Source organism: Panicum hallii, chromosome 9, assembly GCF_002211085.1.
Source record: "Panicum hallii strain FIL2 chromosome 9, PHallii_v3.1, whole genome shotgun sequence".
Taxonomy (NCBI): Eukaryota; Viridiplantae; Streptophyta; class Magnoliopsida; order Poales; family Poaceae; genus Panicum; species Panicum hallii.
Genome location: NC_038050.1, coordinates 12,114,264 through 12,128,376, shown reverse-complemented (window position 1 = coordinate 12,128,376; position 14,113 = coordinate 12,114,264). Strand labels below are relative to the sequence as shown.

Here is a 14,113-nt window from a genome sequence, read left to right as displayed (position 1 = left end):
TGGATCCAAGTTAATGAAATATAACGAATATAATCGAAACGAATGATAAGCTATCTCCGTACCGAGCAAACCGAACCACTAGCGCGCTTGATCTCTTCTACCCATTTTTGCTCCTACTCTCCACCGGATCCACTCCAAGAGAAGAGGCGCATAGATGTAGGTCTAGGCTTACTAAGAAAGTAATTGGGCTAAATTAACCCTTTTCCAGCTATCATGGTGACCCTGCAGCTCAACCGACGGTGGCAGCCCACCCGCCTGAAAGGTGCCCTGGACTGGACACTGGAGTCTGGAAGCAGCTGGGTGCGGTTAAAGGCATCGCGGCATAGAAAGGACTCATCTTCAGGCATTACTTCCCATCCACGATTCCATGGTAGCAACATGGAAGGCCAAACCAGATATCGTCGTCAGCCGTCAGTTCATCACTGTCATCTGCTTTCAGCTTTGATCCCGTAAACATCTCTGATCGGTGTTATGCTTGCAGGTAGAAAGCACCGGAGACGTGTCGCGGCGGAAGCATGCATGTCTGGTTTTTCATCTTTCTCATGGGAAAGCAGTTGTTGACGTTGTTGTGCAGAGAATAGGAAGGTGCAGCGACTTGGGGTTGCATCTTCTCTAGGGCTAGCGAGAAGCCAGATCTTGTGGCATATCCACATCGTTCCGATCTGCAAAGAGGAAAAACTGAGGAACTGTCTGTTGTCAATAGGGTCTGTTAGTGAGCAACTGAGCACAAAGGTTTTGTTGGAAGTGTTGTGATTGTCTACAGGAATCAATAGGTGCTGCATGCGGGGGAGGAAAGCAAGGGTGGTTTAGTCTCGGATGCAAATGTTGAATGTGAGATGAGGTCCCCACAAAATCAGGTGCTGATGGGCTGATGGCCATACTGAAGATTTCTTATACCATCAGTAACCCATATGTCCTTGTTTCATACAAGTCTTCATTGTTACGGTTTCCGTCCCAAAAACCACAGACCTCACCAACCAATGGGAACTAATAGACACGTTCGAGGAAATGTTGAAACTTTCAGGCAGCCATTGACCCCATGGTATCAGTAATTCAAGTACAGCCAAAAATAAGTCAAAGATAGCAGGACTCTCGATGGCAACCACGAATTAGAGAAACAATATCTGGAATCTTTACCAAGAATTTGGTACATTTGACCTCATGGTTGCAGTAATTCAAGTACAGGCCGAAAAGAAGTCAATGATAGCAGAAACTCCCACCAACCACCACAAATTAGAAATAGAATTGGGCACATGTGCAACCCATCAGGCTCAACTGCTGAAGAGTTAGCTAAAGCACATGATCTTAAGAAATTAAAAGTATATCTTTCTATACTTTTTTTAAAAAAGTTTACTTTGTGTCTGAAAAGTTCGATAACTCTAGCAGGGTTCACAACTTCACTGGCATCCTAGCAATGTTGCTAAGATGGTTCTTGGACCAATGGTGACAACTCAGGAGTCAAGACAAGGGCAATATGGATGTCAAGCACTGAACTGACACTGCACCATTAGGTCCAGTGAAACATAACAGACGCAACTAATAACAAAGTCACAAAAGCCAGAACGGATGGTCCTCTGCTGTGATTTTAAGGGCCATATGAAATAGGTATACAGACAAATATGGAGAAAAATCATGTTCCCGTGCTAAGATTTGAAGGACTACGTCCAGGAGACAGAAGGAGGAGAAATATGATGACACACCAATTTTGTTGGAGTAGGTCAGATATATAAATCAATTAGGTTATCTCATGTTTTAGTCTGGGCGTAAAGTATCTTGTCCCTATTTCAATGGTGAGACATGGAAGCTTGAACCGTAGCTTACTGGCAAAGACGAGAATTAGCACTAGCATCCATATACCAGTTAGTTTGTCTAAAATTTACATGGTCTCTCCAGAGTCCAGACAGCACGAAAACAAGCCATATACCTTTTTATGGTGCTGCTACCCTCGGCCATATGACGATCCCTTGGATGCCATTGGTCTTCTCTTCTGTTGAGAGCTAAATGTGGATCCAGATTTAACAAATCTTCTGCCTGTGCTGTTTCTAGGACGTTCTTCAAATGATTCTTCAGATTTTGCAAATCGCCTAGCATTTTCTTCTTTAGATCTTGCAAATCTCCTAGCATTTTCAGCAACCTCTTGCCTCTTTTTCATCTTGCTAGTGCTAGGCCTATACAGAATAACTGAGCGGCCGATTTGGTCGACAGCAATAGATCCTGTTGACTCCTCAAGTTGCAGTATCACATTGGTTAGTTCCCCAGGGCAGTTCCCGTGAATCTTTAGCTGTCATAGCATAGAAATGTTGGTGAGAAGAACGTAACAGATATGAAAGGAATGCTGAAGGAAATGGAAAACTAAGCAATAGCCTAATATACACTGAATCTTGCATCCTTATTTTATTCTAGCACATGAATTGGATCAAAGAAAATTTCATGAGAAAATTATCACAACTGTCAGGCATCAAATGCACAGAGCCACCCATTGTCGTAGTGTTGATGGTAAGAAAATGGAAGGGTGTATAAAAGAGAAGGGCTATAGAATATGGATAGTGGATATAGACAGGAACATAAAAGCATAAGGGTTGATGCTTACTGAAACATCAGTCTCACAGGTCTATGTACAAGAGTGGCCTCCAAGCCAGCTTCTTGCTCAAGTTAATTGTAGAGAATAAAGAAAAGCAGGTGATACTTGTTATAACTCATGTGGATAAAAGTTTCATCATTTTTCTTTGCCAAGTTAGCTTCTAACATTTGTACATCTGCATTACCCAATTACAAGGACAACAAAGAAGGGTGGCACAGGAGCCAACAATGAGGTGGATAAAACTCAACCAGTCACAACTAAGTTTCATAGACCTTCCTCCTTCAGCTAATTCCCAGTCAAGTTCAACTTTCCAGTTCTAGCTGGAATCGGCAGCACAGTGGCAACTCCACACTATGTTCCAAATTCGTGATTGAACTATGAACTGGTGAAGAAACCTTATAATGGCATCCCTTCCTAGTTTTATCCATTTCAGGATGTGGTTTATTGGCTTATTTGGGTACTGAAACAACACGCAAATTCCTTGTAGGCAAAACTAAATGCACCATGGATTTGACAATTAGGGGCGAACGAGGAATACCTTGAGGAGCTCGTTTGACTCGAGGTTGTCACTGAAAGCCGAGACGAGGTTGGGTGTGACGCCGCCCTTGCCCACCTGCTGCGACTTGAGCTTCTTCCCGAGGCCGTGCGCGTACGAGGCCAGCTCCTTGCGCTCCTTCACGCTCAGCTTCGGCCGCGGCAGCCGCGGCAGCACGAAGGACCGGGGCGCCTCCGCCTCCGCCTCCGCCTCCGCCTCCGCCTCGGCCGTAGACTCCTCCTCGTGACTCTCTTCCTCCGCATCGACCAGGTCCCCCTCCGCGTCCGGCGCGGCTACCGCCTCGGCCACGGCCGCGGAGGCAGAGCCGTGGCCCAGGGAGGAGAGGAAGCGGTAGGAGGTGGAGATGCGGAGGCGTGGGGGCGGGATACGAGGGGGAGGGACGGAGCGGAGGTGGTAGTTGAGACGGGCGAGAGGGAGGCGGAGGAGGGTCACCGCCGCCGCCGCCGCCGCTGCCGCCGCCATGGTGGAAGGCGAGTTCGCGGAGGGATAAGCAGGGGATAGCAAAAGCTTGCAACCGCGGAGGCAGAGGAGATAAGAAATTTCGGACCCTGTCCCCACGTGTCAGTGACGGATAGATCTGGATAGCTGACAGCAGGAAATACGTATGGCTCACACTCTGGAGACAGCTTGCATTTGAATTGCTGCCAAGAATTCGAAATTTTCCATTCATTGTCTTCCAAGTTGATTTGTATTGACAAATTTTGGCCATTTAAGGGCAACCAAGTGTTTGGCCAATTGAACATAATACATGCAACTCTTGGAAGAGAACCAAATGAGCCCTCTGAATTACATGCAACGATACGATTTAAACGAATTTGTGAAATGATAAAGAATAGTTGGTTCTTGATTTCTGACTTTGTTGCATGCTCGAAACAAAAAAAAAATGTACGGGTATATATTGACGGGATAGTTGAAGAATGGAGATAAACATTAGTGTTCAGTTCCTGCCATACGGATTTGAACAATGCAGACGGCCGGGCAGGAACAGCCGAACAAGCCCTCAACAGGCAGGTTTCAGCAAAATTACAGATTTTCTCTGACGATAACGAACATAATACACAGTGTACAAACACGGGGATATGTATGGCTCGGTGGGCGTCTTAGAAAACTTGGGTAACTTTACTTGCAAGCACACGTTCCCGTTTCTCGATGTAGTCATAAGGGAACCAGCCAGCCTTACCCCTACATTCACCTTCGGCCCATCCATTGTTTGACACCTGATTATGAAAGTTTTTGACAGAAGTTCAGTGACCGATTTTGCATATATGAACAAAGCAATCAGTATGAAGCTGGTGCAGAAGAGATGTAGCATGGGCAATCCATTTTTAAGCTGCTGACTGGTCGGTGGACCTGGGCTAAGCTAAGGAGCAGGTACTGTTAGTCTATTACTCTATGAGAATAGCACTACCTTTCGGACCACTATGTAGTCACCAGCTGCAAGGTTGAGCTCAGTGTCGCTCTCAGCTCGATATGACTGGATGGCCTGGAAAAGAAAAATGACCAAATGTAGTAAAATAATCCATTTATCATGATATGGCTAGCAGCTAAACTTGTGCAATGTGATGAAGCAATATACCTCAGCCAAGAAGTACTCCACAGTCTCGACCAATTCTGCAACGGTGTTCCTCATGAATATACCGTTGACTTCTTCATATGCAGGTGGAGGTGGCATGGAACTTTCAACAACCGGAGGAGGTGCTCCTTCGATTCTTTGGCGCTCAGATACCATCTAGAAAAATAAAGAGTGCTTCATCAAGATACCAGAAACAAACGGATTTTTGTTGAAGACGTGAAGTTTCTTTAATACAAGCATGGTAAGGAAGTAATGTGAAACTATCAGTACCTCTCTTTCAAGCTGATCAAGAATTTGTAGGACCCTTTGGTGGTAATTTCTTTCAGATTCAACCTTCAGTTCAGTCAACAAATGTAATGAGACACAATAGCAAAGCTCAAGACTTACAAGAAAATAGTAAACGACCACCCAAAAAACTCAACAGTATAAAGAATGTACCAATGCAATAAGTCGCTGCAATGTCAGCCTTTGCTGTTGAGCTTCAACAGCAGTCATTGCTGCAACAGCTTCTTTGCCCAAAACCCCCATATTTGATTTCAACTCCTGCAGCTTTGTCTCAGCTGCCTCTAGCCTTGAAATCATATCACCATTTCCAGATGCCTCTCTTAATTTCATTTGGCGCTTCGAAACTTCAATAGCCTACAGAAATCCAAAGAAAAATTTCTAGTTTTTTCAGGAACAAGAAAAGGAAGGAAGATTCTGAAAATTCCCCAAAAAGGAACAGTATAGCATGCCTAAGTGATTTCAAGTTACAGTGCAATATTAGAAAGTGTTGTGAGCAAAATGGGTAGTGTGACCGACTAAGCAATGTGGAAAAACAATAAACAGAAAACAAAGAAGATTCTGAACAATGCAATTCTTTAAAAAGATAAGATGGTTTGTCTAGCTCAGTTGCCACTGCACACGGAAAACAAAATATAAACATATTATTTGACTAATAAGTTATCAATATACCTACTTGCTACAATTAATATAGTCAATCCTCAAGTTCTTAACTATTTACTCTGGTCTCAATGCAACATGGCCTTACAGCTCAACTGAAAAAGGAATGCTCACGTTTGAATTCTAGCACAAGTACAGAAGAAACAGAACCTGAGCTTAAGTTGCGCAAAGTACATTCCTCATATAAAAACACAAATGTCAAAATCCTAAAATTGCATGCCTTGATTCAAAAAGTTTTATCACTACATTATTTGTATCTGAGGTGTACTAAAATAGTTCTTGCTATGACATTTTACCATTTATCTTTCAATAGTAAGAATTAGTGTAAAGATTGCTTGATACCAAAAGCAAAGGTGATAATGGATGTGGTTTCTTGTTAATAGCGAGATACAAAGACTAAAGGCAAATATAAATCATACATAGTGAAGTTACCTGCGCTTCAGCTTCTTGACGCATTCTGTCGTATCTTTGGGCAAGGTGACGAGCATCCTCCAAAGGAGCTCCCATAACCATAGCCCTCAGTGGTTCTGCAACCTGATGGTAGTTCACGTTACTTACACAAAGCTTTGTCTAGGTTTGATTTCAAGACAAATGTACAAAATATGTAAGAGCATTATGGCACTCATGACAAGCAAGGAAGTTAATAGATTGCAAGAGGTAATTACCCATTTAGACAGGTAACAGATGAGAAGTTCAAAAAAGGAAAGCACATCAATAGAAAACACAAGTTAAAAACGAACTTCACAAGCCACTGCTCTCAGTATCGACCAGCTACAGTTAATTGCTTAGGGTAAATCAACTTACCCAGACCCGTGCACAGCCTATTTCCAATTTTTCCTACGATCCTATCTTCTATTTTGTTGGACTTTCATTTAACATAAGAATAAGAAACTAAGAAAAGGTTATGAACTGGGAGTTTGAGAACACTTAATACTTAACTGCTGCTTGTTCTAGTTACATATAACTTATAAGATGAATAATAGCAATTTAAATAGCAAAAACTACCCTAACATGCATTCTATACTATCAGTACAACACGAAAATAAAAATAAGAGGTAAGCCAGCAGAATTGGTAGCGTTATATTCTGTGCTAACTGACAGTTAGTCCAACAAAAACTGCCGTGCATCAAATAGTAATGCCAATTCCCTGGTCTAATTCAATAAATTTCAACACTATTGCAACCGTAACGCACAATGCACCAGTTGCTCATCTTCCATAATCCCACGTATCCATACTCATACTTACACTTATAAAAGCAAACAATGGTCGATACCTGTGTGCCCAGGGCTTTCAGCAGGTTACTCCTTTCCTTTTCCATCATGGATCGTGCCTTGGCGAAACTCAATGCCGCCTTTGACAGCGTGCTTCCACTGGTACACGTGTTCTCAGTGCCATACTTCTTACCGTCCTCGCACAACTTGTTCCCTGCACGCCACGAAGCACATTGCATTCCCCATTCCAAAATTCAAATTCCGGGTTCACCGAAAGAGAGACGGGAGTTAGCTGTTTACCGATTTCAACTTGCTTCGACCCCGTGACTATGTAGCCCTCGACGCCGCGGACTATGTCCCTTTGGAAGTGCTGAGAGGAAAAGCAAATTGCAACGCATTATGTAAGCAGAGCCTAGACGGAGCTACTGAAGTATGAATGAAACCAAGGAGGACCGGTGACGAGGGAATCGTCCACCATTTACCTTGGCGGCGCGCGTGGAGATGTAGAGCTTCTCGAGCTTGGAGTGCTGCTGCGCCTCGGCCTCGTCCGCGAAGGCGCCGTCCGCGCCGTACCCGCCCCCGAACTGCTTCATCACCGCCTGCGAAACAGGACGCGGCCGCGAGCGCGGAGGGGGCGTCATCATCAGTCACCAGCAACAACTCCGGCCAGCGACGGCGACCGGATCTCGTGGGCGTGCGGGCGGTCCGAGCCCGCGGCCGGATCGGATGGCGGAGATCTTGGGAAGGAGGGGCGGTGCGGGGTGCGGCGCGCTCACCTGCTGCTGCCGGGCGACCTGCTCCCGGAGCTTGGAGGCCTGCTTCCGGATGGCCTCCATTGGGCGCCGCCCTCTCCGGCGCCGCGGCCGACCGAGAGCGAGACGGAGGCGAGCCGGGGAGAGATCTGAATCGGGGAGGAGGGAGGGAGGACGGAGGATGTGGCGTCAGGCTCCCGCTCCGGCGTTCTTCTGTTCCCTTTCTCTTTCTCCCTTTCTGTTTGTTGGGTTCGGGGGATGGCAACTCTCACGTTCGGACGGCTGAGATGACCGGAAGGAGTCGGCTGCGGTGACGGAGGTACCTGAGCTTCGAGTGGTACTGCTAGTTCTCAACCCCGGCTGTTTCTGCAACTGCACACGGTACGCTGTACAGCGTACACCCTGCTCGTATGATCATTCCTGGGCGGCTTGGCCATTTGAAATGGATACCCAATTGTTGTTGCGGGTTACTAATTTACCTCAGCTGCTTTGAAAGTCCAGATTAGTTTGATCAGAAAAGTTTGAGATCAATCCAAAGCCCAAAATGAAATGAAACGGCTGTTAATATCTAATATAATATTCATGGTTATGAATTGATAATCTTATGAAAGTATTCTTTTTAATTGGGGTCGTCAAACCAAATAAAAGTTTGGGTAAGAGGATGATGTATCGTCATATTCTTCCAACTAAACACCACATAATTAGTTATTTGGTTAAATTTTGTGTTTCAAGTCTTGTAGACTCGGCATGGTACCTCGAGCACCAAACGCGTATCCACATGGCTGGTTGGAACTTTGGAACACAGGCGCTGTGGCAGAACCAGTCTGAATTATACCGGCTCAAGTACGTGAGTCCATTCCTGAGGGCTCCAACGTGCTTCAAACGGTATAATCTCTTGGCCTGTCGGGTAACGTCCCGATAAACCACCGAATACAGGATCAATAAGGTTACCTCACACGAAGGTGAGTCCAGAGATACAGTTACCATCATATTTTACATCACAGAGAATTACGTTACAAGAGTTTCCAACATTAGTGCAAAGTTTCAAATTTAGAGAAAACATTACAAACTGTTAAAGTTATGGTTTTTAGCAGCGGAAAACATACGCGACGATTCACAACACGCCGTCAAGATGGATGTCATGCTAAGCCCAGGCACGACATCACTCGGTATCATCAGTGTTGGCCGGGGACGGATCCCATTCCACGGACCAATCTTCTGGAAGAGCACAGGACCAAGGCAAGAGAAGAGTAGGATCTTCAAGATATTTCCTGAAAAATATATAACTAGCAAGGCTGAGTATACTAATACTCAGCAAGGCTTACCCGGGATTGGGTATACTTTAGCCCATAACTAGACTCATGAAGGCATTGTTGAGGCTTTGGGTTTATTTTCAGCTGAAAAGCAACAGAGAGTATAACTTACCTTCAAGTTTTAGCTTTCAGATTCTAGTTTGATTAGCCATTCTAGGTAAGCACCTATACTAAACAAGCAAGATAGAGATTATCATCCATCATAATTATTCCATCGATAATTACACTTTTTACTCGATGTGGCAGAAGGGATAAGCAGTCTCAATCCTCGTGAGAGGCGGACGATTCGAATCGAATTTAACCTTGCAAGGTAAACCTAACACACACGCTTGGAATACCAACAGGGCGTTCTGAAGCAACCGTTTCCCTCATATTCCGGGTTATGGATCAGGGCCACCACAAGCGACTGCAGGACCATACGCACATCACTCGTGCAGGACATACGTCTGTAGCGCGACTACAAAACCCGTATTCCTGTCTGCCATGCAGAACGTACTCCCACACGTCGGTGCGTGTAAACATAAAATAAAAGTCGAGTGGTGGAAACGCGTCCATTCGCCGAGCCAATCGGGTACTAGGCTTACCGCTTACCATATTTCGCGGCATGTGGCTAGTACTTTCAAAAGCTTAGCCACCACTACCACACATTTTGACCTTAAAACTTTTATCAAAACAGACAGGGTAATCCTCAGGTCATGATACAACACATGACCCTGTCCGTCATCCTTATAATGGTTGCAGAATTGTAAACATGCAACTCCTATATCGCGCGAGTGACAGGAAATCACCCGACTTTTACCGGTCCTATTTAGCAGAGCATCTAAGCGATAAGGACTCGGGTACAATACATTGGATTCCTAAGAGATCATGCAACTAGGGTTTCATCTCAACTCCTAGACGTAATGCAAGATATATAATATAATAATAAAATTGTAATAACTTGAAATATTGGGATGTGCACCGAGGCTTGCCTTTACTGGTGGGACTGAAGTCAGGGATGTTAATATTGTTGTCTTCCGATCTTTGGTTCGGGGCTTCCGATAATCCCTTGGTGACGTTGACTTGATCTTCAGAAACATCCTCTGCAGACTCCGGGGAGATCTAGTAGGTACCGTTTGCAGAAGTAGTCGTATCTACATGCAATGCAATATTACATTCAAAGTGTGCACATAAAACTATCTTACTTCACAATAAAGTTGCAATCCAACACTCATTTAATATACCACTCATATAATAACCAAAAAGATCTGAACTAAACCTAGACAGAGCTATAGGGGAACAACTATTTAGAATCAGCTACTTGTTGAGGGTTACAACAGAACCGATTGGAAACAACGGGGGTTTAGCTGATTGATGAGTGCATCAGGTTCCTAGATGATCGAGGAAAGCATCGATTATCTTAGCAGAGGGATGATTTCTAAAGTAGTTGTCTTAACTGAGATGTGCTTAAGTGTTATTCTAGGTAACTAGGTATGGTTGTATCGACTCGATTACGTCAGCACAACAATTGAGTGATGTACAGCCGATTGGAGTGTGATTGAGGGTATGTGATCGATAGATATATAGCCGATCTCTCAGTCGATAATTCGGCTGATAGAAGTGTGTGGATAAGGATGGGAAAACTAAGCATTGATCGGCCATATTTGACCGATACGGAAAATAACTAGAATCAGCTTAGATCAGCCGATAGCAAAAGTCCTAAGATTGTGCGTGCATCTCCGATACATCGACTATATGCAATCGATGTAGAACAGAACAAAAGAACTGTATCGGCAGTAGCCGATATTAGAAGGGTAACAACTGGATTGGCTAGTCAACCGATGGTAGAAGCATATCAAAAGAAATGCATCGGTTGACAGTTGTTACACAGAAATATCATAGACTCAAAGGAAACGGATGCTTAGTGGCTGAGCTGATAGCCGACGCTAAAGCATAGCTGCAGAGATGTAGTGGCTAAGCAGCAGATACACAAGAACTAACAAGGATCTTTATACGATAAGGAACTTAAGGAAACAGCAATCAAGACGAGGACAATATCTTGATGGTAGGGATATGAGCGTTCGTGTGATGGATTAACTAATTATCACACTTCTGCACTTGAAGCATATATCCTACAATCTATACTCAGTTACAACACATGCATATCACAAAAGATACAAATAAAGCATTCATTTCCTAAGATTTAACCTAGACCACAATCCAAGACTTTCAATCCAAGAGCACACATAAAACTTGTAAACGTTCACTGATTTGAAATAAAGAAAGTTTTGGAAATTTTACAAATAACATCCTAGAACTTTCTAAAACATAGCAATCAAGTCCCTGGTCCGGGAAAACAGATAACAGGAAGTTAACGACGATATTCCGACAAAGAGATCGCCGGCATTTAGAAAGATTCAGTGGGTCAGGGCAAACCTTGGTTGTGGAGAAGAACAAGCGGAAAATGAATTCCCGCGGTGAACAGGATTGGCGACGAGAAGAGCTCGACGATGACGAGATTCCATGAGTGACGAAGAAGCTCGCCGGGGATTGTAGTGGTTAGAGAATGGCCGAAGAAGTAGTCTTCGCGGTGATTTGTGGTGATAGCAGATGAGTGATCCACGAGGGTAAGAACTGTTGGATGTCGTGGATCATGGGACAAAACGACATAGCCGAATTGGTTCGCTAAGACAACTCCGCCGCGAACCTTTAGGGTCCATCTGCTTACGAGCGAAACCTTCTTTTGCTCACGCACGTGTGCCACTAAAACACGGCCGGCACACCCGCGTAGCTTTCTGCAGGACTGCCGTGTTTGGTTGCATCAAGGCTCCTCCGAGCTCACCGCATCCGGTCGCCACCTCCATACATCATCGCTCCGCACGTTGTTGCCCTGCATGGTTATTCTTCTTCCTCCAGTTGCTGAGCCCGCACTCACCTCGGCCTTGCCGCGTCGCAGGTCTCTCCGCGACCACCCTTGCCAAGGTACCACCGTGCGCGACCTCGTTGCCCTTCGTGCGAGTCGGTCCTGAGTCACCACACCTTACCTCCATCCGCGCACGCCCGAACCGCGTGCGTTCTTGGTCCGCATCGCGCTGCTGCTCACGCGTCTGGATCCGCCCTGCTCGCTCCGGGCCGTTTGCCTCCGCTTGGGTCCCACTCCTGCGCTCGCACGCCTACACCGCCTGCACCGCGCACGCCATCGCGCTGCCGAACCACGTTGTGCAGCCACTTCTGCTTGCCCTGCGTCTGCTCCTGTTTGCAGCGCGCGCTCCTCACTCTGGCGCCTGCCGCGCTCGCGCGCATCTGCCGGTCCCGAGCCTGCTCCAGCGCCTGCGCTCCAGCGTGCACCACCCGCACTGCATCGTGCCTCCGCTTGAGCTCACTCGGACCGCCGCTCCCACACGCTCGGCTTCCTCGCGCGCTCGCCCGGGGCCACTCCGTGCCTGCAGCCTGCCTGAGCGCCTGCTTCTGCGCGAGCCGCACACTAGCGCTCCGTATCCACGCGCCTGCCTCGCTCTAGTCTTGCACGCGCCGCCCGCTCGGCCTGGGCCTGCTCCGCTTGCTCCGAGCCGCGCCTCACGCGCTTCCGCTCCCCCGCGCGCCGAGCCGAGACGCCGCCGCATCGCTGGCGCCCAGCGCCGCACCCCCGCGCGCGCCTGCCCCTGGGCCGAGCCGCCGCCCTGCGCCTGCCACGCGCTGCCGCCAGCCACCGCGCGTGCCTCCGCTCGCCCGCGCAGCGCCCGTCCTGGCCGCCGCTCGCCTGCTCGCGCCCCGCAGCGCCCCGCGCCGGCCTCCGCACCTGCACGCCCGCAGGCCCACGCCCGCTCACGCCCGCACCCGAGCCGCAGCCGCGCCCGCCGCTCCGGCTTCCGCTCGCCCTGCGCCTGGGCCGCGCCCGTGCGCTCGCCCGCGCGCCACCGGCTCCCGCGGCCCGCGCTGCGCTCGCGCGCTCCTGGAGCCGAGCCCCGAGCGCCCGCCGTCTGGGCCGCCCGAGCCTGGCGCTGCTGCCTGTCTGTGCCGAACCGAGTGGAGGAGGAGAGAGAGAGAGGGAGTGGATAAGGAGGAAGCTGTGCTGCCGGTGGGGAAGGAAAGAAGGAGACGGCAGGGAGAAAAGAAACAGAGAAGGATGCACAGTTTTCCCCAAGGACCTATGCATAAATACAGAAAACTGCAAGGGCCTGTCTGTAAAACAAAATTTTCCGTTGATTTAAAACCCAAATAAAGAAATGCCCAAAACGAAAGTTGGAGAGTTTTTCAAACTCTACAACATTACTTTAGGGCTCAAGTTCAAAAACTCAAAACTTATATTTTTACACGTGAATCTTTGTACAAAAGTCGGATTTGTATTGCTTTTGTTCTAAAGAATAAAATTTTATAATATTCAGAACCTAAATGCAAGTATTTATGACATGTCATGATGACGGGATAGACTCGTCATAATGAGTGGATAGACATGACATGATGACTTGCACCTTTTGCACTTTAATCCTGAGTAAATTTGAAAGTTACTTTTGTAAATTAAATATTTGCATAAAAGGACTTGTACTTTTATAAAATTACATAAACACCCTTAATTTTTACCATTTTACCCAAAATTTTTACACACTTCAACACACATTTCAAATTAAACTTTTAAATAAATATATATTTTTACAAGACATAAAGTAAGAAAAACATGTTTCACTTATTTTGAAATTACCCTAATCCAAATACATTTTGCAAAAACAATTCTAGATTTTTTTGTAATTACAAAAATGCTCTTTTTACTTGTACTTTTAAATTTTCAAAAGCTTCACACAAACATACACAAGCTTTGTACTAACAAATACATATTTCACACTAACAATTTATATCTAGTATTGCAAGAACACGAACTGTCACAGGCGTGGGCTGGGTCGATGAGCGCGCATGTTTCCAATTTCTATGCTATAAAACTTACATTGTTGTCAGCTCACAGCTGGTTCATTATGCAGAAATATAGCAGGTGTAACTAACGATCTAGCCAGCACAATCACATGGCACCATGGCAGTGATGGGCTGATGGTACACCGGCTGGAGGGGACCTTTTTTTTTTTGTTCAAGGCTGGAGGGGACTTGCCACCATAGCGGGCTGGCCACAACAATTCGTGTTGATCTGCATGAGCTGAAATATTGGCCCACCAGCATCGCAAAATTCTAGAACTCCCAGTCCACGGATTTGGCACA

At 46.3% G+C, this 14,113-nt stretch overlaps 2 protein-coding genes across 2 annotated transcripts; both read right to left on the bottom strand.

Annotated features, from left to right (window-relative positions):
* Window positions 1–1,723: 1,723 nt before the first annotated feature.
* Window positions 1,724–3,651, bottom strand: LOC112873906. Its single transcript, XM_025937001.1, has 2 exons — window positions 3,120–3,651; window positions 1,724–2,281 (listed from the first exon to the last, which is right to left on the bottom strand). Exons 1-2 carry the CDS (start codon window positions 3,597–3,599, stop codon window positions 1,940–1,942), a joined length of 822 nt encoding a protein of 273 aa, XP_025792786.1. The 5' UTR covers window positions 3,600–3,651; the 3' UTR covers window positions 1,724–1,939.
* A 356-nt stretch (window positions 3,652–4,007) lies between these two features.
* Window positions 4,008–7,883, bottom strand: LOC112873904 (SH3 domain-containing protein 2-like). Its single transcript, XM_025936999.1, has 10 exons — window positions 7,641–7,883; window positions 7,347–7,463; window positions 7,165–7,234; window positions 6,927–7,078; window positions 6,085–6,186; window positions 5,149–5,349; window positions 4,981–5,043; window positions 4,714–4,866; window positions 4,546–4,620; window positions 4,008–4,354 (listed from the first exon to the last, which is right to left on the bottom strand). Exons 1-10 carry the CDS (start codon window positions 7,698–7,700, stop codon window positions 4,238–4,240), a joined length of 1,110 nt encoding a protein of 369 aa, XP_025792784.1. The 5' UTR covers window positions 7,701–7,883; the 3' UTR covers window positions 4,008–4,237.
* Window positions 7,884–14,113: the final 6,230 nt, after the last annotated feature.

Bases quoted from the DNA above. Each gene is read 5' to 3' on its own strand.
- LOC112873906 (XM_025937001.1), bottom strand. From the start codon at position 3,599: ATGGCGGCGGCAGCGGCGGCGGCGGCGGCGGTGACCCTCCTCCGCCTC. The intron at 2,282-3,119 runs GTATTCCTCGTT...ATGCTATGACAG, and splicing joins AGTCAAACGAGCTCCTCAAG to CTAAAGATTCACGGGAACTG.
- LOC112873904 (XM_025936999.1), bottom strand. From the start codon at position 7,700: ATGGAGGCCATCCGGAAGCAGGCCTCCAAGCTCCGGGAGCAGGTCGCC. The intron at 7,235-7,346 runs GTAAATGGTGGA...TTTTCCTCTCAG, and splicing joins TCTCCACGCGCGCCGCCAAG to CACTTCCAAAGGGACATAGT. The intron at 4,867-4,980 runs GTACTGATAGTT...TTATTTTTCTAG, and splicing joins TTGATCAGCTTGAAAGAGAG to ATGGTATCTGAGCGCCAAAG.